Below are 26,286 nucleotides of genomic sequence, written 5' to 3' on the forward strand. Positions count from 1 at the left end.
TTTTTTTTTTTTTTTTTTTTGCAAATGATGTCTCTGCCCCTGGCTGTCTTATCTCTCCCTGAGGGCCCTGGCTGCCCCTGTATGCTCCGATCCTGGGGACGGAGCTATAGGCGAGGAGCAGCTGCCACCGTCAACCTGGTGTCTTGGGCTTGGGGCCTTCTGACTCAGAGCCCTGTGCCCTTGGCCTTCCTGCAGATGTGTGTTCCTGGCATGTTTTTTCTTGTTGAATCTCACTTTGCTATTTCCTGTCCGGTTCCAGGCTACTCCCCCCTCCCCCCACCCCCTTCCTCTCTACAAGAAGCCCTGGATCTTGCTTTAGCAGCAAGAGTTTCCTTTGCAGACAGCGGTGTCTAAGTGGTGCCAAGGGTCTGTGCACCTCGTGCTTGGCCCCCAGAGCCTTGCTTGAACGGGCACTGGGAGGGTGTGATCATAACACGGAGACTTCTCCTACCTGGAAAGGACCCAAGTGTGCCCCTTTCTCAAAGCTCCTGTGCCCCTGATCAGTGTCCCCGCCCCAACTCTAGCCTCTTAGTCCTCTGGTGTCAATCAAGGCCTGCTCAAGACTGACCCTCCAGGCACTTTCTGCTCCCAGGCAGAGAAGGAAACAGAGCCGCTGGTCTTGTTCTTAAGTGCGCCTCTCAGAATCTCGTGGGTATGCACAGCTCTGTCCAACCTAGGATGAGAAGCTGCCTCCGGGGCTCTGAGAAGGAGCCAGAAATCTGTTTTCCCCCAGCCCTGGGGTGGTGGTGGAGGGTGTTTTTGCTTTTGTTTCTGTTTTGGTGATGGTGGTTCTTGGGACCAAACCCAGGGCCTTGCGGACATGAGGAAGGCTAGTGTTCTATCAGCGAACCACTGAGACATACCCTAGACAAGACACTTTGTGTTTTTGAGGCAAGACCTCAATAAGGCATCTGCTGGCCTTGAACTCATGACCTTCTTGATTTTGCCTCTTGAGTGCTGGTATTACAGGCAGGTCTCATGTTCTGCTACCACCCCTGGAGATTATGAGGTCACATACCTGCATGCATAGGGACATAGTCTGCAAGCCTTTGGCTACCACTGTGGACAGGAATGAGCCCTTAGGTGGTCAGGAGCCGAGGATCAGGTGGCAGCACGGCTCTCTGGCTCTGAGGATCAGGTAGTAGGGTCACACCATGGTGTCAGGTGAGGGCAGAACAGCTCTTATCCAAGGCTCAGCAGCTGAACAAACACAAAGTGACCACGTGGTGCTCAGTCCTGGACACACACACACACACACACACACACACACACACACAGGATGACAGTGCCTGGCAGTTAAAATGAGCCTCAGCTCCTGTGTAGATCAACTGGCAGCAGATAAGACAGACCCAGGGATTTCGTGTCCACTTATGGGAACGTAGGGTGGGAGAGAGTACCACACAGAGTGAAGGAGGGACCAGCGGTTTGCCCATAAGTGTGTGTGAGTGTGTGTGTGTGTGTGTGTGTGTGTGTGTGTGTGTGTGTGTGTGTGTGTGTGAAACAAGGTCTTAGGTAACCCACACTGACTTCCACTTTGCTGTGCAGCCAAGGTTGACCTTGAACTGCTTCTCCTGCCCCTACCCTAAGTGTTGAGATTATCGGTGTGAGCCCATACACCAGACTAATCCTGCCTTTTTGTTACTGGGCATTTAGAGGGGTGATGGCTAAGTAGATGTAAGGGATAAAAAGAGTTGGTTCCAGAAACCAGACAAGGAAGGACATTGCGGCAGAAGGCCCTGGGGGACATGGACTGTATAGGATTGGGGTTTTCACAAGGAGCTGTGTCACTCTGTCTAGACACCGCTGAGCCTCCGCAGCGCCTGAAGCCCTTTCACCAGAATTCTGGACTGTTCTGGGGTCATTGAATACCTAATTCCTGTGCCTGGGGCCTACCAGCCTTTGGGCTCCCTGGATGTTTTCCTCTTAGTTAGCTGGACAACGCCTTTGAAAACATCTAGATATTGTCCAAGTGGATGCAGGCATTTGCTGCCCACAGCCATTTCTGGGGAAAGCCTGGGTCATGGGTCCCTGGACCTCTTGCTTAGCCTTGTGCAATGCAATGCCTCCCCCTCGCTTTCCCAGGACAGATGCCAGAGATGCACTTGAGCTTAGCATTAGCCTGAGGTCGTGGGGAGCTGATGTCTGTCTTGGCTCCATTTAGACACAAGCATTTAGCTGCGGGGCTTTTACGTGTTCTGAGCAGTGGAATGCGCTGCCTGTGACCAGGCTTGGACACCAGACCTGGTGGCGAAGGCCAAGGGCTTGAGGAGGGAGGAACTGTTACAGAAGTCTACATCAATTCTCTCGCTTCTGCCCTTGTCCCCTCCACACTTCAACTGGCCACTCCTCTACCTGCTCATGTCTCTCCAGGTTACCTAATGTCCCCTTGCCTACTCTCGTGTCCTGGGTGTCCCTTGCATTCTCCAAAGACAATGAAGCCACCTTTTACCACATGATCTTCCTTTTGCTGTCTGCTTTCTCCAAAGAGTCCTTGAGAATCTGCACGTTAGGCTCTGAGTCCTCCCGGCGTTGGTGGATCTTTGGGTAGCTGATTCACAAAAAGTGACTCCTCCTGGTTCTTAGCTGTAGTGAATATAACAACTGTGGGGGGCTTATTGGGATGGAATTTGGGTCCCCTCTGAAATGAAGAGAAGGGAGGGCCCTAGAGTTTGGCACTTAACAGGAGAGGGTAACTCATGGGCTGTCATCTCCCATAGGTGACACATGGGCTGAGGGCCTACGATGGCCTTTCCCTCCCTGAGGACACAGAGACTGTCACAGCGAGCCGGTATGGCTGGACCTATTCATACCTCTCTGACGATGAGGACTTGCTGGCAGATGATGCGTCAGGAGGTGAGTCATGTGTCCCCCTACTAGGGATGGAGGGGTCCCCGGCTGCAGAAAGTTCTATGAAACTCACCCCAGACAGGACCTCAAGAGCGTGGTATACACCTACTCAATTCCTGAACTTGGGAGGTGGAGGCAGGAGGATCAGGAGTTCCAGGATAGCCTCCGTTATACACGAGTTCGAGACCAGCCTGTCATAAATGAGACCTTGTCTTAAAAACAACAACAAGCTGGGCGTGGTGGCACACGCCTTTAATCCCAGCACTCGGGAAGCAGAGGCAGGCAGATTTCTGAGTTCGAGGCNAGCCTGGTCTACANAGTGANTTCCAGGACAGCCAGGGCTATACAGAGAAACCCTGTCTCAAAAAACCAAAAAATAAAAAAAATAAAAAAAAAAATAAAAAAAAAACAAAAACCCAACAACAACAACAAACCACAAAAGAACAACACACATGGGGGCTGGAGAGTTGGCTCAGTGGTTAAGAGCACTGACTCCTCTTCCAGAGGTCCTGAGTTCAATTCCTTGCAACCACATGGTGGCTCAAAAACATCTGTCATGGGACCCGATGCCCTCTTCTGGTGTGTCTAAAAACAGTGATAGTGTACTCACATACATAAAATAAATAAATAAATCTTATTTTAAGAACAACACACGCACAAAATAGATCAGGGCTAGCAAGATGGTGCAGTGGGTGCTTGCAGCCAAGTCTCACGACTTCAGTTCAATCTCTATAACCGGCATCGTAGAAGGAAGGACCCAGCTAGGACCTCCATGTGTTCAAGGTGGCACACATGTGGTCACAGACATACACCCACTAGAAGAAACAAACAAAAAAAAGATGTGGGTGTGTATGTCCTGAACCCCTGGCTTCATGATCCCGGCCGGGATCTGCCCACCTCTCTGACCCTAGGCTGGCCACCACTCCCCTCTGCTGCCTGGGGCCAGCAGGACCAAAGATGAAGGTAGTTGATAGTTCACAGTGGGGGACGCTTGTCACCCTCTCCACCCTATCTCCCCCTTGTCCCTATTTGTAAGTCAACCTGACCTGGCTCCTCTGCCCCACCCATTGGACAGATGGTCCCTGGAATTTGGACCCCTAGGCCATACGCTATGATGGAGGCCTCCAAGCTAACTAGGCATGGGGTGTGGGTGGGGTAACCATTCTGTGTTTGAATACCCTTCACCACTGGACCAGGAGCTTACAATGCCTGGCACCCCGCTAGTGCTCGGTGAATATTTGTTGTTGCTGAGTTAAGTCTCACTTTTTCTTGCAGATGGCCTCGGCAGCGGAGACGTGGGCAGCGGGGACTTCCAGATGGGTAAGTTGCTCAGGGGATCCCCAGAGTAGGTCTGTTGGTTGCAGAGGTCTCATGTCTTGGCAGAAGCCCCAAGGGGCCCTGTGGAGAAGGTCCCCTTCCTGCCGAATGACAGTGGTGTGAGTTGATGAGCCCGAAGCCTCCAGCCTCAGCTTCACCGCAGCTGGCTGCCCTTGGGGTATGGCCAGCAGCTGGGCTTAGTCCCATCTGGGAGGCACAGGTGTGTATCCCGATGCCCAAGGTCTTGGTGTGTACGTAGCATATGGGCTCGCTCAGGACTGACGCCCTTCCTATGTAGGCAAGGATGGCTGCCCTGATTCTGATAGGACCATGCTTGGCTCACCCCGTTTGACTTGACACTAGAACCCAGCCCCTGAGATGTCCCTTGCAGCCTGGCACACCTGTAGCTTTTTCAGCTCCTTCCAGTTTCATCTGGACCACACCCTTCTCAGACCTCACCTCTCTCCTAACCTGCCTGTCAGTCTCTCCCCGCAGCTGGGGTCCTGCTCCGGCGACTGCGACTGCATATTTCTCCACCCCTGTGGTAACTTCTGTCCACTCTCTCCTTGACTCCCCAGCTCCATCTGTGCCACTGTCTCTTCCCTCTCCTTCCCCCCTGCCCCCCCCCATCTTTGCCACGGCCTAGACATTTCTCTGCTGTCGGCCCATTCTGGTTTCTGTGTGTCCCTTCCCCGGTGTCTCTGGTTCTCTGTCTCCTCTGCCGGCTCTGCTCTTCCTGTCATTGCTCTGCAGACCTCTCTCCCTGCTCACCCTTGACATGCAGTCTTTCTCGTCTCCCTGTGGTTCTCTGCCCAGCCCACCTTGGCCAAGAGCCACACTCCTGGTCAGAGGTGGCCCTCTCTGAACAGTCGCGTGCAGGCCAGTCCCTGGGCCTCTCTAGCAGGGCTCCAGATCGGAACATGGTGCTGGCGCCCTGTAGTTCTTCCTCTACTGGTGGTGCCCGGGATGCAGCCAGGCTCTCTGGAGTTGGGAGCAGCTTGTCTGAGCCTCTGTACAGGCTGGTGTGCTGCCCAGCTGAGGGCTGCCAACCTGGAGACTCAGTCCAGTCATGATGGGGACTCTGCTCAGCAGGAATGGATACTTGGAGCTGGGGTGGCCTCCTGAGGTTAGGGGTGTGGGCCTCTCACTCACCAGGACTCAGGGCAGCATAATCTTTCTCCTCACCAGCCTCTGATCTCAGTGAATGCTTTAGCTAGGGGTCAGGAGGTCAAGCGGGGGAGGCCTGGTCAGGGCAGATGCCCCGAGCAGCCTTACAGGTCCAGCCATCTCAGTCTGGGTGAGGTCTCCGCACAAGCTGCCTACCCATGTGGGGTGCTTGCCCTGCCTTGCCTCTGCCTTGGGACAAGGAGAGGGGTCAGGCTGGAGGACTCCGGCCCTTCCCAGGCCCTGGTAGAAAGGGGCTTTGTGACACTCTGACACTCTCCTCAGGAGTGGGCACATTCCTGGGCAGAGGCCTGGCCTCCTCACCCGAACTTGGCCGTGGGCTGAGGCCAGGGGCCGGGGTGGGGGCTCTCAATGGGCCTCTGTGCTTGCACACAAGAAGCCTCTGTGGTGGAGCTCAGAGCCCCACACTCCACCCACAAGCTCCACCTACTCAGCACCCAGGAGCCTGACCCCACCATTGGCTGCGGTTCAGAGCAGACACAAGCATGCCCTGACAGTATAGGGTCCACTCCTGCACCTGGAACAGGGCCCCAGGAACCCTCTTAGCCCGAGCCATAGAGGGAGAACACCCTGGTTTGGGGGCGGTGCACCTCCGAGCCCAAAACATAGAGAGTAAAGTGGAAGACACCTCCCAACCCCTATGTCACATACATCCTGACCAGATGTCACATGCACACTTCAGTCTCGGGGCCTTGGCACTTGTCCGTTCCCCCTGTGCGTAGTGTCTTCTCACAGACACTGCCCATGGCTCACCCCTTTCCTTCAGAGAGACTCCTTTCTTGGATCCCCATGGAAAACTGTACACTCCCACCCTAGCAGGCTCTCTCCCCAGCCTCCAATTCCTATAGTCCACATGTTCTCACCCATTTGGTTTATTTCCTTTCCTCTCCAGCTAGAAGATGCTCTCCCTGGGGATGGGGACTTCCATTCGATGAGTCTATTGCTGTATTCCTTGCCCTAGAACACCGCCCCGTTCTGGGGAGTGTTCTGAGCACCGTGCACACACTTCGGATTACTCGGTGTCTCTGGGGAGTGTTCTGAGCACCGTGCACACACTTCGGATTACTCGGTGACTCTTAGTAGCCTGGTATTTATAACCTGTGCTGAAACTCACAAGTACACGAAATCATTCTGTACATGATAGGGCCTTGAGAAAGGACTGAGAGGCTGAGCGCGGTGGCACGTGCCTTTGATCCCAGCATTCTGGAGTAGGGGCGGGGGCATCAGACAGTTGCTCATCCTTAGATACATATTGAATCATTCTTGGATACGTATTGAATTTGATCTTATTCTGGGCTACATGATACCCCATCCCTCCTCCCCTTGCCGGGGGCGAGAGGGGCGGGGGCGGAAGATTCGTAGTCAACCTTGGCTATATATCAAGACTGGCCCAGAATCTGAGACCCTGTCTCAGACAGTGACAAACAGGCTGGGAAAGTGACTCTATTGAATAAAAGCGTTTGCTGGGGTGGGCGTGGTGGCACACACAAAGGCAGCTGGATCTCTGAGTTCGAGGCCAGCTCGAACTACATAGTAAGGTCCAGGACCGCCAGGGCTACATATGGGACCCTGTCTCCAAAACAAAACAACACCTACTGCCTAAGCAAGAGACCCTGAGTTTAAATCCCCAACGTTCATGTTTAAAAGGCTGTCATGGCTTCCAGGCCCTTTAGCCCCAGCTGTGACAGGGTGACAGGCGTAGAGCCAGGATCTTTAGGATTACTGGATGCCAACCCAGCTTCAGGTTCAGTGAGAGCCTCAGCTCAGGGAAAGAAGGTAGACTGATGGAGCAAGACACTCCCTTTGTGTGTTCTTCTGGTCTCTATGTGCTCATGGGCATGTGTGTCTGCTTGCATGTGTGCATATACATCACACACACACACACACACACACACACATGCATGAAGAAATAATTGGGAATGTGTTTGTGTGTTTATGTGTGTACACACCATTCTTTGTGTAATGTAGGCATATTGTATAGATGGATTTGGTTACTACTTGTTTGGCATCTGCTAGTTGTGTATGTGTTTGTCGGGTGTTATGTGTATGTATATGCATGTGCGCACGTGGGTGTGCATGTACGTACACATACAAATGTCCAGCTCCTCTGCCACTAGAGAGTTCAATCCCCAATTCCAACTCGAGATCATTGTGCTGCCCAGCCGTCCGTCACTGTGCTATGACACTAGAGGTAGTCAGTGTAAAAGAAAGGAAGATTTCCTTTGGTTCACAGTTTCAAGAGTTCCAGAACAGGGCCGTTGGCTCTGCTGCTTTGGGCCTGTGCCGGCACCGTACACTGTAGTGGGAGTGTTTGGCAGAGGAGTCTGGTTCACCTATTAGTGTCTGAGAAGCAGAGAGAGGAGACATAAGGGCTGAGTCTCAATATCCCTCGTAAGGCTAGACCCTCAGTGACCTAATTTCCACTCAGTAGGCTCCACTTCCCAACAACAAAATAATCGGAGGCCGGAGAGATGGCTTAGTTGAATAAGTGCGCCTGCTAAAAGGTTTCCTACTTCCAATAGCACTAAAATCTGGGGACCAAGCTTTCAACTTGTGGATCTTTCGGAGACCTGAAACCCCAACTCCAGGCTATAATCAGTGTTGTATACATCCGGCGCTGAAGGAAACGGTAGTCATATGTTATATTCACAGCAGAGCGACATGAGTTTATTTGACCATGACTCCCAGATAAGCCCTTGGGCCATGCATGAGTGGGTTCTTCATTTCCTCTTGGAGCCTCCTACTTTGGTGGGGCAGGGTGACAGGTGACCACACTTCTCAGTCCCAAGTGCTGGCTCTGCACACAGGAGCAGTGCGGGAAGCCAAGTGTCCTTTACTCCGTGTGGCAGCTTTGGGGTGGGAGTGAGTGCTTCGACTCCCTCACCCCCACATTTCCTGAAGAAGGAATAAGGGTTTCTCTGTGTAGCCCTGGCTGTCCTGAAACTCACTCTGTAGACCAGGCTGGCCTCGAACTCAGAAATCCACCTGCCTCTGCCTCCCAAGTGCTGGGAGCTGGGATCAAAGGCGTGCGCGGCCACCACCATCCAACTTTTTTTTTTTTTTTTTTTGGAATGAGACTTTCATTGAGGCGGGTCAGCGTGTGGAGTAGCTGACTCTAGACCTTTGCCACTGTGGTGCGGGGTGGCCCAGACGTATGCAGCAGATGTGATGCAAAGAGGGAGGTTCCCAGTTTGGCAAGTAAAGGTTCTGTGAGAGCCTAGAATGGTGGCCACACAGCAGCTAGGGCAGCCAAGGCTTAGAGAGTATGGCTGCTGAGCTGAGTCCAGAGGATGAAGAAGAACTGACTAGAAAAACATCACAATAAAGTGGTGGTCCTCACCAGTGGTGGGCTCGCCAGTGCCCTGCAGCCGATGCCTCCCTGCCCAGCCTCCTCTGAACCCTGGACAGACCTTCCAGGCTGTGTTGTGACAAGCTGTGCTGGGCCTTTCTGAGGATACACAGGTGTCAGCCTGTGTGGGAGTCTAACCTCTTATTTACAGCCTGCTTGCTGGGCCCCTGCCTGCCAGGCTACCATGGCCCTTCACCGTGACTTCCCCTCACCTTCTCTTCCATAGTCTATTTCCGGGCTCTGGTAAATTTTACGAGGTCCATTGAGTACAGCCCCCAGCTGGAGGATGCGAGTGCCAAGGAGTTCCGAGAGGTGTCAGAGGCTGTGGTAGAAAAGGTGGGTGAGAGAGCATACCTGGGGGTGGGAGCTCCCCAGGGGTGGCAGGGCAATGCCGGAGTATGTAGGAGGCATCTGATGGTGGTGTATCCCCCCCACAGCTGGAGCCCGAGTACAGGAAGATCCCAGGAGACCAGATTGTCAGTGTGGTGTTCATCAAGTGAGATGGATTCCTGCGGATGGGAAGGATGGGGCCCACCAAAAGGGGTGGCCAAGGATGGGGAGGGGCCTGGGTACCAAGAACAGGTCAGGGAGGGTCTGGAGGAGTGAATTAGTTTTGATGGGGATGCAGAAAGCATAGGTGGGGTATCCTACCAGAAATAGCCCTACCTCAGGCCCAGGCTGCCCAGGAAGAGGTCCGGGTGTTGTGCAGGAACTTGACAGAGGCGTGCAGATTATAGGCTTTTTTCTTCCCAGGGAACTGGACGGCTGGGTCTTTGTTGAGCTGGATGTTGGCTCCGAAGGGAATGCGGACGGATCTCAGATTCAAGAGGTGCTGCATACGGTGGTCTCCAGTGGCTCCATCGGCCCCTATGTCACCTCCCCCTGGGGGTTCAAGTTCCGACGCCTGGGCACAGGTGAGCCCGTCCTTCAGACCCAGGTCACCCTTGTCCTCCGGTTCCTCAGACTCTGGTTCACTTCGGTGTCTCTACCTTGGGCTGTCCTAACTCGGACACACACACCACTGGAGATAAGGAGCTCACTCCATCCTGAGCCTGACCATCGGTCTTTTTTATTGTCTCTACTTGGGTAGAGCCAAACTGCTTCCTGTAACTGGCACCTCGGAAGCTGTCTCCTTGTAGACCTCTGTATTTTGACAGGAGATTAAACTCCTTGATATAGCACTTTCCTTTATACGCACTTTATAAACATTGTATATAGTGTCAGTAGACACCAGCATCCAGTTAAACAACAGTTGTTGGGCTGGGGAAATAAAAAAAAAACAACAAAAAAAAAACTTACGCTGAGGCGGAGAGTGGAGGCCACACACTTTTGATCTCAGCGTTCAGGAGGAAGAGGCAGGAAGATCTCTGAGTTCGAGGCCAGCCTGGTCTACAGAGTGAGTTCCAGGACAGCCAGGGCTACACAGAGAAACCCTGCCTCGGAACACCTGCCCCCCCCATGCCCCACCCCCAAAGGAGAAACTTTTTCAGTGAGAACTTGAGGATTAGAGGTCAGATCCCTAGCATCCATGAGAACACCAGGAGAGTGTGAACCTGCCTGTAATCCATCCAGCTGCCAGGAGCCAGAGACAGCATCCCAGAGCAAGCTAGCTGGCTAGACGACAGTCAGCAAGCTCTGCCTCAGGTGAGAGACTCTGCCTCAGTATAAAAGGTAAAGACAGGTCAAGGAAGGCAACCCAGAGCCAGCCTCAGGCCTCCCTACCCACACACATCACATACATGTGCATCTTCATGATATGCATCTATACAGGCAAAGACACACTGCACACTCCGCACACACATCCATCCATCTCACTGTGTGTGTTTGGTGACTGAAATCCGTCAGTCTTTTCCCAAGCACCAAGTGAATGCAGGCAGGCCCTGTGCATGAGGCCCCGATACCCGGCATCCACTGGGGGCCTCCCAAGTTCCATAAAGAATTCCTCGTGTTTTCAAGACGAGGGAACTGAGGCTCAGGGAGGAAAAGCAGCCGCTCACAGTGATGGGGATGCAAACCAGACCCGGTTAGTATGCTGTTCTCTCAGACGCCATGCTGGATGGGAACCGGAAGACAAACGAGCCCAGAAAGGCCAGGAAACGGGCCCAAAGTCACACAGCTGTTAGATGCAGAAGCCAGGCTCGGGTGCTCAGCGTCAGTCAGTCCAGGCTTCCGGTCACTCTCCCCACTGCCCAGTCTCCCACCAAGTCTTTCCTGGACCAGTTCTGGTTTACTTCTCCTAGGCTGTGCTACTCGGCCCCTCATTGGTTCCTTCCCACCTCAGTGTCCTTACAGAGTAAGCTCTCATTTGTCATGTCATGTGCCTCTGACTCACTGAAGCTCCAGACAGGACCAGTTCTATCCCTACATGGTATCAAGTCTTCCTTGCTGGAAGCCTAGTTATCTGCTCCCCACCTCAGTGAGTTCTGACTGGGGGCAGAGGGGACAGGCTTGGTAGTATAGATGCTGACTACGGCTTCCTTTCCAGCACAGACCCCCCCGCCACCCCCAGCTGCTGTGGGGGTCACAGTGACACCAGGTGAGCGTGTGAGCCTGGCTGAGGTGCAGGGGGTTCCTAGTGAACCTGACAGATGGAGGGAGAAGAGAAGGGCAAAGGCCACTTGGCTGCCTCCTTCCACTCTGGGCCAGGCTGCGGCCTGCACGTGTATGGCATGGTGGCTGCATGCGTGTGGCATGTCACCTGTGTGAAGGTTCACGTCAGGGGTTCTGGACTGCATTCCACACGTGCCAGGAGTGTGTCCGCCACGTGCTTCTTGCTCTTGCTGTCTGCCACAGTGGTCCGACTCGGGTGTTCAGAGCCACTCACAGCCATGCCTTGCCTGTGCCGTCTGTCATGCTGCTGGCTTCCACAAGGCTGCTGCCTGACTTCCTCCTACCCCACACCCCACAGTGCCCCAGTTCCCCAGAGTCTGCACGGAGACCGAGTTTGCTTGCCACAGCTATAATGAGTGTGTGGCTCTGGAGTATCGCTGTGACCGGAGGCCTGACTGCAGGGACATGTCTGATGAGCTCAACTGTGGTGAGGAGCTGTTAGGAACTTCAAAGGGGCCCCTGGTGGCCTGCCTAGGACTGGGCTACATCTGAGGCTCATCTGAGCTACAAGGGTTTGGTGCACACAGAGAGGTCTGAAGGAGGTGGAGGTGGGGAAAGACTGATGGCAGAGGCTGCTCGTGGGAGCATGGGGGTGAACTGTGGGGTAAGAGGCAAGAGACGCCTGTTCACTAAACATCAGGGATTCTGCCCACAGAGGAGGCAGTCCCTGAGCTCAGCTCCTTGCCACCTGCTGTGGGGAAGGCGTCACCTTTGCCACTCTGGCCAGAGGTAACTACAACACTTCCACCGCCAGTCACGCACGGACCTCAGTTTCTGTTACCCGGTGTTCCTGGGCCCTCAGCCTGTGGGCCCCAGGAGGCCTCGTGCCACAGCGGGCACTGCATCCCCCGAGACTACCTCTGTGATGGACAGGAAGACTGCAAGGATGGCAGTGACGAACTGGGCTGTGGTGAGCATGGTGGTGGCGTTGTTGTCGGGAGAGTGGGGACTGGGGTCCAGTCAGCTGAGGACCGGCCGTTATGAACCCCGTGTCTGATCCACACAGGGTCCCCTCCACCCTGTGAGCCTAATGAGTTCGCCTGTGAAAATGGGCACTGTGCTCTCAAGTTGTGGCGCTGTGACGGTGACTTTGACTGTGAGGACGGGACAGATGAGGCCAATTGTTGTGAGTACACCAGGTCCCACTGTGCCCCTGTGCCTGCTCTGGGAGGGGTGCTGGCCTTCCTGCTTAGTAAGGGACCCTACCCTTTGTGTTTGGAACTACAGTTAGTGGACAGCCTTTTGGCCTTGTCTGCCCTGCTTCACTGTATTTTGGTGGCCATTAGTCTGTTCTTTGTTACTGTGTTGGCATGTGATGAGAACGCGGGCTATGCGGGTCTCTGTGAAGATGGTATCCTAGACTGATGTGCGAGCCACAGCCTAATCTGTGGGCTACTCCATCTGTTTGTGTTGTCGTGACAGAATGCCAGAGAGGCTGGTCGCTTTATAACTCATTGTATTTGGCTCAGTTTTGGAGGCATTGTGGGTCAAGTGGGCAAGACGGAGGGATTGATCCAGAGAGCACCTGGAGAAGGTGATAGATGAGCTGCCTTTGCCCGGCAGCCATTGCTCTGTGCTCACTCCCATTGGCTTTGTCCCAGCCGTCAAGCAGCCTGGAGAAGTATGTGGGCCCACGCACTTCCAGTGCGTCTCCACCGGCCGCTGCATCCCGGCCAGCTTCCACTGTGACGAGGAATCCGACTGTCCTGACCGCAGTGATGAGTTTGGCTGCAGTGAGTGAGGAGGAGACCTCAGGGGTGGCGCTGGGCGGGTTCCACTTGATTCTATTTGATCTGGATTAAACACTTCTCTCCCACTCTGCTCTGCCATCCCCAGTGCCTCCCCAGGTAGTGACGCCTCCCCAGCAGTCCATCCAGGCTTCCCGGGGTCAGACAGTGACTTTCACCTGCGTAGCCACCGGTGTCCCCACACCCATCATCAACTGGAGGCTCAACTGGGGCCACATCCCTGCTCATCCCAGGTGCGACTCACTCCGGTGGGGGCGACTTGCTTGTGGAAGAGGCTGCGTCCGGGGCTCAAACCTAACCCACCACTGTCTTGGGGCCTACCAGGGTGACAATGACCAGCGAGGGTGGGCGTGGCACGCTGATCATCCGTGACGTGAAGGAGGCAGACCAGGGCGCTTACACCTGTGAGGCCATGAACTCGCGTGGCATGGTGTTCGGCATTCCAGATGGCGTGCTGGAGCTCGTCCCGCAGCGAGGTGCTGTAGACAGGCAGGCAGGGATGGGTGGGTGGGNGGGTGTGTGCAAGGTGGGTGACTGGCACCCGTTCCTCAGGATCTCCTCTTGGTGGCTAACCATAGACCCTCCTGTCCCTCCAAGCAGGGCCCTGCCCCGATGGGCACTTCTACCTGGAGGACAGTGCCTCCTGCCTACCTTGCTTCTGCTTTGGTGTGACCAACGTGTGCCAGAGCAGCCTGCGCTTCCGGGACCAGATACGACTGAGCTTCGACCAGCCCAATGACTTCAAGGGTGTGTGAATGGGTGGGCTCCTGGCTCCTAGGAACCTGGGACAGGTGGGGAAGGACCTGGGCCAAAGGGCAGAGAGTGACCCAGAAACACCAAGTTATGTCAGAAAAGCCTTTAGCTCAAGCCAGATTTCTGTTTTGTTTGTAGCCTTGGGTTGCAGGGAGGACAGACTCTGGAGCCTTCTCTCTCTCTCTCTCTCTCTCTCTCTCTCTCGTATGCACACATGCACAACTAAAACGAGGGCTGGAGAAATAGCTGAGTCAGTGAAGTGCTTGCCATGGAAGCGTTAAGAACTTGAGTTTGAGCCCCAGCACCCATGTGAAAGCCAAATTCTATGATGTGGACCTGAAACCCCAGCCCTGGGGAGGCAGAACCAGAAGGGGCTGTGCTGGCCAGTCAGCCCAGGAACTCCAGGGTCAGTGAGAAACCCTGTCTCAAAAAATAGGTGCAGATTCGCGGAGTTGATAAACTGGCTAAGAGTGCTTGTTGCTCTTCCAGAGGGCGTAGGTTCAATTCCCAGCCCCGGAAAAGCAGCTCGCTCCGGGAGGGGGGGATCCAACACAGTCTTCTGAGTTCTGCTGGCATCTGCACCTATCCATGCGTGCACACCTCCCAAGACATATTTTCATAATTCAAAAGAGAAAATAAATGATTAAAAAAAAAAAGTAGCCAAGCATGGTGAACACGCTTTTAATTCCAAGACTGGGGGCCAGAGTGAGCCAGGTCTCCGAGTTGGAGGCTGTCCTGATCTACATAGTGAGTTCCAGAACAGCCAAGGCTATGTACAGAGACAAAAACCAAAGCCAAACAAGCCCAACAAAGCCAGAGATGGCTGCTGAGATGGCTTAGGGGTAAAGGTCCTTGCCCGAAGCCTGACTAACGACCCATGTTCACTCCCTTCAATCATCATAGTGGAAGGAGAGGACTGTATCTAAAGTTGGCCCCTGACCTCCATAGGTGTACTGAGGTGTGAGCGTGCACACATAAATAAACGAATGTAGTAGTTTGTGTTGTTTCATTAAGGTAGAGGATGATTGAGGAAAACGTCCAACATCAACCTCTGACATCCACAGGCACACACATACAAGTTCACACATCTGCACATAAACATGTACACACACACACACACACACACACACACACACATTTGGATCGTCACCAAGGGAGCACCAAATGGCAGAATGTAGGTACCAAGTGTCCCTACTGTCATGTGAAGTGATGTCGTCCTCGGGGCTGGCAGGATGCTGCAGGGAAATCCTGTGGGGTTTGTGCACATAGTCCATGCACATGCCAGGAGAGGGTTGGACCAGTGATCCCCGTAACGATAAGAGCGAGCCCCTTTTCTAGCGCTTCCTTTCTGCCCCACTCAGTGGTTCAGAGACTCTGAGAAGTCTGCTGCAGTGAGCCTCTTGCCCCTGCCTTGATGCTGTGGCAGCTAACATGGCTCCCAGCTGTCACACTGTAGTGATAGCCTTCCTTAAAGCATGCGTTGACGTTTCAGAGGCTATAAACAACGAGAAAGAGAAGAAAGATTTTTGGGGAGGGAGTGGGTAGATTAAGACGGAGTCATATGCAGCCCATGCTGGTCCTCAGTTTAAACTCATGATTGTCCAGGAGAGCTGGGATTACACGAGTGCCGTGCCCAGCTCTGCATGGTTATTACCTGACATCAGGAGGGAGGCCTCGGTTTCTTCCCAGTCACCCCTCCCTGGGTCCCAACTCTCAGGGTAGCTGTTCTCTGCTAAGCATGGGCCGCCATCCTCACCTTGCTTCTGTCCTTGCAGGTGTGAATGTGACGATGCCCTCGCAGCCTGGTGTGCCGCCCCTCTCCTCCACCCAGCTGCAGATCGACCCCGCCCTGCAGGAGTTCCAGCTGGTTGACCTGTCCCGCCGCTTCCTTGTCCACGATGCTTTCTGGGCCCTACCCAAGCAGTTTCTGGGCAACAAGGTAAGGAAGGAGGGTCCTGCTCGGTCCTGCTCACCCTGAAGCGGGGCAGCTGCATCTCTAGGGACGAGGCAAGATCTCTGCTCTTCTAACCCACTTTGGGTTCTTCCCTAAGTACCCTTCTGTGGGCTGGTAGAATTCCCCACACTGACCTCTCTGGGTACAGCATTACATGTTTTCAGCCATGACAGCTCCCTGTGCCCACTTCTCTATGAGCCTCCTGTGGGCAGACTAAGGACCTAGAAAACAGGATTCAGCTGCCTGGGGATAACTGCCCTGCCCTGATCTGTCCTGTCCCGGCCAGGTGGACTCCTATGGAGGCTTCCTGCGCTACAAGGTACGCTATGAGCTGGCACGAGGCATGCTGGAGCCAGTGCAGAAACCAGACGTGATCCTCGTGGGCGCGGGCTACCGCCTCCACTCTCGAGGCCACACCCCCACCCATCCTGGAACTCTGAACCAGCGTCAGGTCCAGCTCTCAGAGGTGGGTGGCACCTGAATCTCGGGGATCGGTGTAGGGGGAGGGGTGCCTGCAGGCACTGACAATCAGAACAACCCTGTTCCCTCCAGGAACACTGGGTACATGAGTCTGGCCGGCCTGTCCAGCGGGCTGAGATGCTGCAGGCCCTGGTGAGCCTGGAGGCTGTCCTGCTGCAGACAGTGTATAACACCAAGATGGCCAGTGTGGGGCTGAGTGACATTGTCATGGACACCACTGTCACCCATACCACCATCCATGGCCGGGCTCACAGTGTGGAGGAGTGCAGGTATCTCCTTCAGTGGTATCTCTGGGGTAGAGGTGAATTAGCAGGGTCTGTGGTCCCTGCAGCCATTCTCTTGGCCCTATCCCCACAGATGCCCCATTGGCTATTCTGGTTTGTCTTGCGAGAGCTGTGATGCCCACTTCACCCGCGTGCCTGGCGGGCCCTACCTGGGTACTTGCTCTGGCTGTAATTGCAATGGCCACGCCAGCTCCTGTGACCCTGTCTACGGCCACTGCCTGGTGAGTAGCGCAAGATACCACTTGGGCACTGGGTGGGACTGGGGCTTTCCTACATCCATGAACACGGCATCATTTCTAGAATGGCTTGAATGGCTACCATGGCCTTCAGATGCATTAACAAGAGATACAGGGGCTGGAGAGGTGGCTCAGAGGGTAAGAGCACTGGCTGCTTTTCTCAGAGATCTGGGTTCAATTCCTAGCACCCACATGGCAGTTCACAACTGTCTCTAGTGTCAGCTCCAGGAGACCCAACATGCTTAAACAGACATACATGCAGTCAGAGCACCAATGCACATAAAATAAAAATAAATAAACCATTTAAAACAAAACAAATAAAAACAAGAGATGGAGTGTCCAGACAAGGGAGATGAAGGTCTCTCTCCTTTGAGGGCTGAGGGGAGCGTGGCTCAGACGTTACACCTTATCTCTTGGGAAGAGTGATGAGGGCTAGGATTGTGGAGCTGATCAAAGGGAGGCCCAGATATGGTAGAGCCACTGTCTTCAGATCCCTAGGTAGCTATAAGGGTGACAGAATGGACTCCAGGACAGAGCCGGTCCTCCGAGTAGCCTGGAAGAGGGTGACAGGTTTGGATCCATATCACAAGGTGCTTGAAACCATCTGTGTCTGGCTGTCACACCGGGCTACAGCTGCCATTGGGAGGCACCTGGATGCTCCTATCTGCAAAGCTGTGGAACGTTCTAGAACCTGCCTGACCCAGTTCTACTCAGTAGGCCCCGATTCACCATCTACCCTCTCCTGTTCTAGAATTGCCAGCACAACACAGAAGGACCTCAGTGTGACAAGTGTAAGCCTGGCTTCTTTGGAGATGCCACAAAGGCCACAGCCACTGCCTGCCGGCCCTGTCCCTGTCCATACATCGACGCTTCCCGAAGGTCAGAGCCCTCTCAGGATATAGGCATGCGGCTCACGGGGACCTTCTCTGTCAGGGAAACTGGGTACCCACATGGATTCCAGTCCTAAACTGCTCACTGAGTTGTCCATGCTCTTTGATATTTTGTGCACCTCATTTTTTCCATTCTGTATAAAGGATCCATATCCCTTCCTATAGTTCCTATGAGGCTACAGGGGCCAGAGAGGGCATCATGCTACTCTGTGGGTCTTCCTGGAGTGAACATGTCAAGCCCTGAGTTCTACCCTTCTACCCTGACCACTTGGTCCCCACAGGTTCTCAGACACTTGCTTCCTGGACACGGATGGCCAAGCCACTTGCGACGCTTGTGCCCCAGGCTACACAGGCCGCCGCTGTGAGAGGTAAAGGGGAGCTGACAGGAGCTATGGGTAGGAGAGAGCATGCCCTGGCTGGGGTGTGACAGTGTCGTCTCCCACAGCTGTGCCCCTGGATATGAAGGCAACCCTATTCAGCCTGGTGGGAAGTGCAGGCCCACCAGTGAGTATTGTGACCCAACCTGCCGGGCTGGGCTCCTCCCCGCCCTGTCCCCCCAGCCCTCCAGCCCCCCACCTCCGACTTCCCAGCCCATACCTAGAATCCCTGACGAGCTGCCCATTCCTACCCACCCTGTCAATGCTTTCTTTCCTCCTGCCTCCAGCCCAGGATTTTGTGCGCTGTGACGAGCGAGGGAGCCTGGGCACCTCAGGGGAGACTTGCCGCTGTAAGGTACTTGTACCGTCTACTGCTTCCAAGACCTCGGCCCGGCCTTATGGTGGCCCTGGGAGGGAAGAGATTCCAGCCTCTCAAGTGCCTTGGGGAGTGGGCACCGCCTTGCCTGAGGCCACAGGCCTGGCTGGTCTTCTATACCGTGAGGGAAGTCCTGGCCGTGGGCAGGAACACTGATTAAGGAGTCAGCCGCCCTGAGTTCAATTTCCTGGCATGCTTGCAGCAACTGCTGCATGCATTCCGGTCCTCAGCTGCAGCACTCTGTCAGGTCTCCTGTTGACGTCTCATCAACAGTGGGAGAATCAGATGTCAGTGAAGAAAAGAACTGGGCAGGTTTTGCAGTCAGGCAGTCCCGATCTTATAACTCAGGAGATAAGTGTGCGGGGTGACCCTGTGTGTCCTTTCTTATCTCTGAGCCTCACTCACTCACTCAACAAAGGCTGTAACAGAAGACACCAGCATGATGCGTGACATTCCCCATCGTCAGCTGTAGTGGCAATGAATTCTATCAGCTTGCTGTGTTTCAAATCTAAACTTATCTGTGAGCCTCCTAGTGGCCAGTGAGAAATGGGAGACCGGTTTCTGTAAGCACCACAATCTAATGACCGACATGCCTCGCATATATGTGTGTGCGCTTTCCATGGCTCTCTGGGACACCCCCATCTAGACTTGGGGTTAGATTCAACTGCTGGTTCCAAGCAGCCCCTCCCGTGGGCCATCCTGCAGCTCCCAACTCTGCGTTCACAGAACAATGTGGTGGGGCGCTTGTGCAATGAGTGCTCGGACGGCTCGTTCCACCTGAGCAAGCAAAACCCAGATGGCTGCCTCAAGTGCTTCTGCATGGGAGTCAGTCGCCAGTGCAGCAGCTCCTCCTGGAGCCGCGCCCAGGTACCCGCAAGAGGGCAGCAGCTGGATGGGACAGTCCCGCCTGGAGCTGGAGGGACAGAGGGTGGGCACTACCGCCATCGCCACCCCTGCCCAATCTGAACATTCTCCATCTCCAGGTGCTCGGGGCCTCGGAACAACCCTCTCAGTTCAGCCTGACCAACGCCGCTGGCACCCACACCACCAGCGAGGGGGTCTCGTCCCCCGCACCCGGGGAGCTGTCATTCTCTTCCTTCCACAACCTCCTGTCTGAACCCTACTTCTGGAGTCTCCCCGCCAGCTTCAGAGGGGACAAGGTGGGCCGGGCAGAGGAACAACACAGGCAGGGAGGGAATTGGGAGGATAGAGACAGCGTGGCTCGACTGAAGTCTCCCGCTCAAAGCCTGTGCACCCCTGTTCCAGGTGACGTCCTACGGAGGAGAGCTGCGCTTCACTGTGACGCAGCGGCCCCGGCCCAGTTCTGCGCCCCTGCACAGACAGCCACTGGTAGTGTTGCAGGGCAACAACATTGTGTTAGAGCATCATGCCTCGAGGGACCCCAGCCCTGGCCAGCCCAGCAACTTCATAGTGCCCTTTCAAGAGGTGAACCCCTCCCCATCCCTTCTTGTTCCTCTCTTTGGGGGATCTCAGCACCCAGGGTGTCAGGACTGGCTCTCATGTCACTTCCTTTACAGCAAGCGTGGCAGCGGCCTGATGGGCAGCCAGCCACACGGGAGCACCTGCTGATGGCCCTGGCAGGCATCGATGCCCTCCTCATCCAAGCATCTTACACGCAGCAACCGGCTGAGAGCAGGTAGCTGGGGCCGAGGCAGGGCAGAGGGGTGTCCAGAGCAAGCAGAAATGTGGTGTAGCCTCTCACAGTGTAGCATGGATAGCATGCTGCTGTACCCCTTACAGAACCCTAAAATGCTGAGGGCTGGTGTCTTCTGAATCAGCTTTCCTGGGGTCCCCAGAGGAGCTGGGTGGTTTAGGGCGTCCAGATAAGGAGGGGTAGAGGATGGGAGCCCACCATAGCCTGTGAGATGGCTGGAGAATGGAGGGCCACAGGATGCTGGTGCACGGGACTCCGGGTCTTCCCAGTGCACCATGAGCATGCCCGTACTGTGACTCTCTTCCTCCACAGGCTTTCTGGTATCAGCATGGATGTGGCTGTGCCGGAGAACACCGGCCAGGACTCGGCCCGAGAAGTCGAACAGTGTACCTGCCCCCCTGGTTACCGCGGCCCTTCCTGCCAGGTGAGCCTGGGTCCCCTGCCTCTCCACCCAGCTCCCTCCACAATGCTTGCCGGCCTTTTGTCTCTTCCCACGTTCCCAGCCCTCCACCGTCTTTTTGTCCCCAGGACTGTGACACGGGTTACACACGTGTGCCCAGCGGGCTCTACCTGGGCACCTGTGAGCGCTGTAACTGCCATGGCCACTCAGAGACCTGCGAGCCTGAGACAGGGGCGTGCCAGGTGAGCCCCGCCCCCTTCACCCTCAGTCCTCCTCCATCCTGGGAGCCCTGGCTTTCAGGGGCCCAGCCTCAACCTGCCTTCTGTCCCTCCAGAGCTGCCAGCACCACACGGAGGGAGCTAGCTGTGAACAGTGCCAGCCAGGCTACTATGGGGATGCCCAGCGGGGCACACCACGGGACTGCCAGCCCTGCCCATGTTACGGAGCCCCTGCTGCTGGCCAGTGAGTCTGGGCCCCACCCTTCCTTCAAATTCCCATCATCCTTCCTACCTCCTCTCTGGTCCAGAACTGGGGAGAGGCTACAGCTAAATCCTGGCTGGCCACTAGGGAGAGATAGCCTCCATTTCAGAGCCCCGGGTTCTTAAATGGGGACTGTGTACCCACCTTAGCCCCTGAGAACTGAATGCGGGGATGGCAAAGAAACTCTTGGTGTAGATCTTCCCCACCTCCCTGGTCTGCGAGAGCCCAGCAGGAGCCTTACTGACTGGACTTACCCACTCTCTCAGGGCTGCCCACACTTGTTTCCTGGACACAGATGGCCACCCCACCTGTGACTCATGTTCACCTGGACACAGCGGGCGTCACTGTGAGAGGTGAGATGGCTGGTGGCAAGAGCCAGGGGCTCAGCAGGGGGGTTCCTAAGCGCCATCAGTGAGACCCAGCCATCCTATTCACAAGGAGCCTGTGACTTCATTGCACAGGCTCTTAAAGGCCACCAGCTTTCTGCTTTGGGAGCCTCTCCCTGCAGCCTGGCATTGGCCTGCAGTCCACCTTCCAGCCCAGCCTTTATCTTATCCAGGCTAGAGTCCTTCCACTAGGCCAATGGTTCTTAACCTTTCAAATGCTGCAACCTTTAATACAGTTCCTGACGTCACCATGACCCCCAACCATAAAATGATTTTCATTGCTACTTCATAACTGTAAATTTGCTACTGGTATGAATCGTACTGTAAATCTCTGTGTTTCCCAATGGTCTTAGGCAACCCCCATGAAAGGGTCATTTGACCCCGTGTGGGAATTCTTTCAATAGACCCTTTACTCTGTTTGGTTTTTTGAGGTGGAGTTTCATGTAGTTCGGGATAGCTACACACTCATTGCATCATCATGTATGACCTTGAACTACTGATCCTCCTACCTCCGTCTCCTGAAGGAGATTATAGGCTCACACCATCAGGCCCAGCATTAGACCTCTTGATCTTGACCCTTGAGGTCAAGGCCTGATGGATGGGTGTAGACTTGGGCCCACCCCTACTTTTGTCTCCCCCATCTGTGAAATGGGCTCACTGACTGATGAGGCTTTTCCCTTACTGCGGGATTGTTGAGTCCAAGCCCAGATTCCCGCCTCGAGCCCAGGCCCTTCATCACCAGTATCTCCAGGACTCCATTCCCTCTCTCCCTGCAGGTGTGCCCCAGGTTACTATGGCAACCCCAGCCAGGGCCAGCCCTGCCACAGTGAGTAGAGTTGCAGACTTGGGAGGGCACTGGGGGATGCTTTTCTTAGCAGAGAGATCTAGGACAGGTCCTTTGCTGCCCTGGGACCCGGGTGAGGTGGCTTTACCTTTCTGTCACGGGAGCAGGCACTGCCGGCATCCTCAGAAGTAGGCAACAGTCCTCTTGGTGCTGAGTGACAGACTTAGAGAGCAGTGGAGATGGGGGCGCTTAGTCTTGGGTTGGGGGTTCTACCATCTGTGGCTTCTTTACACCTCAGGAGATGGTCAGGTGCCAGAGGTACCGGGCTGTGGCTGTGACCCCCACGGCAGCATCAGCAGCCAGTGTGACGCCGCTGGTCAGTGCCAGTGCAAGGTCAGTTTAAAGCCCTGCCTCCTGTGTAGTACAGCTCAGTCCACCACCGGGGCTGAAGAGAAGTCTGGTGGTACCTGAGGGGATCCTGGGACCTGGTCATGGGGTGGGGGAGGTAGGGCTACTCACGGCTGCTGGTAAGTAGTGGCTGGGAAGACTGGCCCCGGAGGCTTCTGGGGTGCAGCTGACACCCCTGAGTCCCTACACACATCTTTTCTCTGTCTCCCCCAGGCCCAGGTGGAGGGCCGTACTTGCAGCCACTGCCGGCCTCACCACTTCCACCTGAGTGCCAGCAACCCAGAAGGCTGCCTGCCCTGTTTCTGCATGGGTGTCACCCAGCAGTGCACCAGCTCCTCTTACTCCCGCCAGCTGGTAAGAGCCAGTCTGTCCCCTGCAGGTCGGGAGCACTGTCCCGAGCTGGATGCCAGCCTCCCAGGAGGGTACCCATCTCCAGGCCTTCATTACTGCTCACTTCAGCACGGAGCGCAGTGACATGACTCCTTCCGGGGTCTCTCAGCCCTGAGCACACCCCTTCATTTCACCCCAGATCTCCCTTTCTCTAGCATTTCCCTCTCAGCCCTGGTCTCAGCGAACCCCATGCCCTGACATCTTTCTGTGCCCTGCTCACGTTGGTGTGTCTGACCTAGCTGACCCCTGCTCTTCCTCCTGATGCCAGATCTCCACCCACTTTGCCCCCGGGGACTTCCAAGGCTTTGCTCTGGTGAACCCTCAGCGCAACAGCCAGCTGACGGGGGGCTTCACGGTGGAACCAACGCACGACGGGGCCCGCCTCTCTTTCAGCAACTTTGCCCACCTCGGCCAAGAGTCCTTCTACTGGCAGCTACCGGAAATATACCAGGGAGACAAGGTAAGATCTGAGTAGGCTCCCAGAGTGCCAGCTCTGAGCCAGGTCCTTCCTGAACATGGGGTCAACAGGCACTCAGGCACAAGTTTATGGTCTGCCACATGGCTGCCATGTCATGATGCAGTCTATGTATGTATGGCCTTTGAGGGTGCAACACACCTCAGGTCACATCTCAGCTGTGCTGTCCGCTAACTGGACACAGGGTGGCTGGGACAGTTGTGCCTGATACATACTGAGCCCTCAGCTGGTGTCTTAGTCAGGGTTTCTATTCCTGCACAAACATCATGACCAAGAAACAAGTTGGGGAGGAAAGGGTTTATTTGGCTTACATTTCCAAACTGCTTTTGATCACCAAAGGATGCAGGACTGGAACTCAAGCAGGTCAGAAAGCAGGAGCTGATGCAGAAGCCATGGAGGGATGTTCTTTACTGGCTTGCTTCACCTGGCTTGCTCAGCCTGCTCTCTTATAGAACCAAGACTACCAGCCCAGAGATGGTCCCACCCACAAGGGAACCTCCCCCCTTGATCACTAATTGAGAAAATGCCCCACAGCTGGATCTCATGGAGGCATTTCCCCAACTAAAGCTCCTTTCTCTGTGATAACTCCAGCTGTGTCAAGTTGACACAAAGCTAGCCAGTACAGCTGGTAACGACTGAGCTTTTAGGCCAGGTCACATGTTCCACCACACCATGACGAGACGGTTCCAGTTTGGACCCCCCCCACCCCCCTGTGCTCTTTGGTGCTGGGTGCTGGCATGGAAATTCTCAGGTCATTTCTATTGAGCTCTGACTACACCCTCACTTAAGGTATCTTAAGCCATGATTGCGTGAGCCAGCCAGCATTACTGCTGTTTCTTAGCAGAGGAAAGTAAAGCCAGAGTGGTCAAGGACTTTTCCTGACTCCCGGGACTAGTGGGTGATAATGGCAGGATTTGTATCCAGGTCAGACCTGCCCTTAAAGGGCTGAGCTAAGCAGGGAGGGCCATCTTTGCAACTCTGAAATGAGGTCTGATCGGAAGACAGCATCATCAAGGATGGTCTTAGGGATGGCAGGGTCTAAGAGGTGAACGCCAGGGGGCTGGAGAGATGGTTCAGCTGTTGGGAGCACTAGGAGCTCTCAAAGAGGACTCAGGTTCAATTCCCAGTACCCACATGGAAGCTCACAACTGTCTGTGACTTCAGTTCCAGGCAATCTGACACCCTCGCACAGACATACATGAAGGCAGTGTATCCACGAATGCCCCTGAATAAAAAATAAATAAAAGTAAAATAATAAATAAAGGTGACACACACACCCCCAAGCAGCCACATATGGTTCTCAAGGAGTCATGGCCATAGAAGCATGGCACGTGGGACTTAGTATGTGAGTCCCCCACCAGCGGAGGCCCGCACCCCAGTCTATCCACTACAGCGGGGCTTTGAGGCCTTCCAGTCCCTGCTCCTTGGCGAGAAACAGGTGCCACCCCTCTGTCCAACCTGGCTGCCTTCTGTGCGCTCTTCCCCCTGGCTCCTCCTCTCCTGGCCTCTCTCAGACTTCTCTGTCTCTTCCCCTGCTGCTTGCCGCTGTCCCACACACAGAGGGAGGCACAGTTTGCGCGGCTACGCCGGGCTCACCAGGTATGCCCTTGGTTGAGTGGTGTGAAATGGGGATGTGACACGGGACGTGTCATGGTTGCCCTCAGCCTGCATGGGAGATGCCCTGTACCCATGGGTGCCCTGCTTGAGCCAAGGAGAGCAGTATGGGGGTGTGCTGTACTGTGGCCCACCAGCCACATGGTGTGTTTCCGGTGCCAACAGTTGGAGGTCTGCGGACAGGAAAACTAGCTTGACGTTAATCCATGTGACTGTGCGTGGCTCCCCCATTTCCTGTGTATTTGCCAGCAATCACCATTAACCTATGCATGTGCCCTTCTAGTAGCCTGGAGTAACCCTATGTATCAGCCCCGAGATGGGGTATGCCTCCCTCATCAGTCACTGTGGCCTTCCTTGCTGGTACCATGTATGGGGAAGAAGCTGTCTATAACCCTGAGCCTTGTGAGGGCTGAGATGGCTTGTGACTTCCACCCCATCAGAACCGCACATCCCTCTCAGAGGAACAGTGGCGGGCAGCTGTGACAACAGGGAGGCTCCTTGGGGACCCAGAGGGCAGGGGCCGGGCACAACGGGCATCACAGGTAACCTAAGGCAAGCACAGGCTCTGTCTGTCTGGGGATCAGACCTGGAACCAAAACCCAGGTTTTTCCTGGCTCACCCTCCCCCAGGCCTGTCCGGGCCAACGTACTCCAGTGCTCTACAGACACGCCAGAATGGCTTACGTAGGGCTGTGGGCAGCTCTCCACCACCACCACCCCATCCCCACAATGGCTGCCACAGAATTATCCTCCCCTTGCTGGGCACCCTGGGCATGGTTCCTCCCCAGCAGACCCAGCCCACACTCATCCCAGAATGCTCTGCCTGCCTTCTAGGAGTGAGAAGGCAGAGGGCACAAGGAGAGGGTAGGGGACATCGACACAGGCATATGGGTGGCTCAGAGCAGGGGAATCGGATGGGGCGGGCTCAGCCTGGGGCAAGGCAGAGCCTCATGGGCGTCTTTCTGTCCGTGTCTTCCTGTCCTCTACTTCTTCCTCTCCTCGTCCCCAGGTGGATGAGGCTCAGAGACGGATGGACGCTGAGATCTGGCAGCTTCTTGCCAGCTTTGCCGCCCACCCCCAACCCCCTCCTCGTGGGCTGCACCCCAACCCCCAGCTAGCCGCCGCTCTACGAGCAGGTCCCCCCTCCTCTTCCTCCTCCTCCTCCTCCTCCTCCTCTCTGTCTTCCCCAGCAGACTCTCAGGTATGTACCCTGTCACTCACCGAGGGGCCCGCCCACCATGCTTCCTAGACTCTGGCCATTTCCAAACC

The 26,286-nt window shown here is 55.1% G+C and overlaps 1 protein-coding gene across 2 annotated transcripts in view; it reads left to right on the plus strand.

Annotated features, from left to right (window-relative positions):
- Hspg2 (heparan sulfate proteoglycan 2) overlaps positions 1 to 26,286 on the plus strand; it is a 99,411-nt gene that overhangs the window by 28,584 nt on the left and 44,541 nt on the right. For both annotated transcript variants that reach the window (XM_029540296.1, XM_029540295.1), the window contains exons 2-33: positions 2,718 to 2,853; positions 4,123 to 4,167; positions 8,925 to 9,034; positions 9,136 to 9,194; positions 9,452 to 9,612; positions 11,607 to 11,735; positions 11,964 to 12,218; positions 12,315 to 12,434; positions 12,910 to 13,041; positions 13,145 to 13,289; positions 13,381 to 13,532; positions 13,657 to 13,803; positions 15,585 to 15,748; positions 16,050 to 16,229; positions 16,316 to 16,512; positions 16,601 to 16,748; positions 17,515 to 17,642; positions 17,935 to 18,021; positions 18,099 to 18,157; positions 18,318 to 18,385; positions 19,133 to 19,273; positions 19,390 to 19,566; positions 19,673 to 19,852; positions 19,945 to 20,063; positions 20,394 to 20,505; positions 20,610 to 20,723; positions 20,816 to 20,943; positions 21,228 to 21,314; positions 22,124 to 22,173; positions 22,430 to 22,524; positions 22,753 to 22,893; positions 23,198 to 23,389. In XM_029540296.1, coding sequence (XP_029396156.1) covers positions 2,718 to 2,853; positions 4,123 to 4,167; positions 8,925 to 9,034; positions 9,136 to 9,194; positions 9,452 to 9,612; positions 11,607 to 11,735; positions 11,964 to 12,218; positions 12,315 to 12,434; positions 12,910 to 13,041; positions 13,145 to 13,289; positions 13,381 to 13,532; positions 13,657 to 13,803; positions 15,585 to 15,748; positions 16,050 to 16,229; positions 16,316 to 16,512; positions 16,601 to 16,748; positions 17,515 to 17,642; positions 17,935 to 18,021; positions 18,099 to 18,157; positions 18,318 to 18,385; positions 19,133 to 19,273; positions 19,390 to 19,566; positions 19,673 to 19,852; positions 19,945 to 20,063; positions 20,394 to 20,505; positions 20,610 to 20,723; positions 20,816 to 20,943; positions 21,228 to 21,314; positions 22,124 to 22,173; positions 22,430 to 22,524; positions 22,753 to 22,893; positions 23,198 to 23,389 — 4,158 coding nt within the window. The remainder of the gene's footprint in view (positions 1 to 2,717; positions 2,854 to 4,122; positions 4,168 to 8,924; positions 9,035 to 9,135; positions 9,195 to 9,451; positions 9,613 to 11,606; positions 11,736 to 11,963; positions 12,219 to 12,314; positions 12,435 to 12,909; positions 13,042 to 13,144; positions 13,290 to 13,380; positions 13,533 to 13,656; positions 13,804 to 15,584; positions 15,749 to 16,049; positions 16,230 to 16,315; positions 16,513 to 16,600; positions 16,749 to 17,514; positions 17,643 to 17,934; positions 18,022 to 18,098; positions 18,158 to 18,317; positions 18,386 to 19,132; positions 19,274 to 19,389; positions 19,567 to 19,672; positions 19,853 to 19,944; positions 20,064 to 20,393; positions 20,506 to 20,609; positions 20,724 to 20,815; positions 20,944 to 21,227; positions 21,315 to 22,123; positions 22,174 to 22,429; positions 22,525 to 22,752; positions 22,894 to 23,197; positions 23,390 to 26,286) is intronic.

The sequence above is a fragment of the Mus pahari genome, chromosome 6 (assembly GCF_900095145.1).
Source record: "Mus pahari chromosome 6, PAHARI_EIJ_v1.1, whole genome shotgun sequence".
In the NCBI taxonomy this organism is placed as follows: domain Eukaryota; kingdom Metazoa; phylum Chordata; class Mammalia; order Rodentia; family Muridae; genus Mus; species Mus pahari.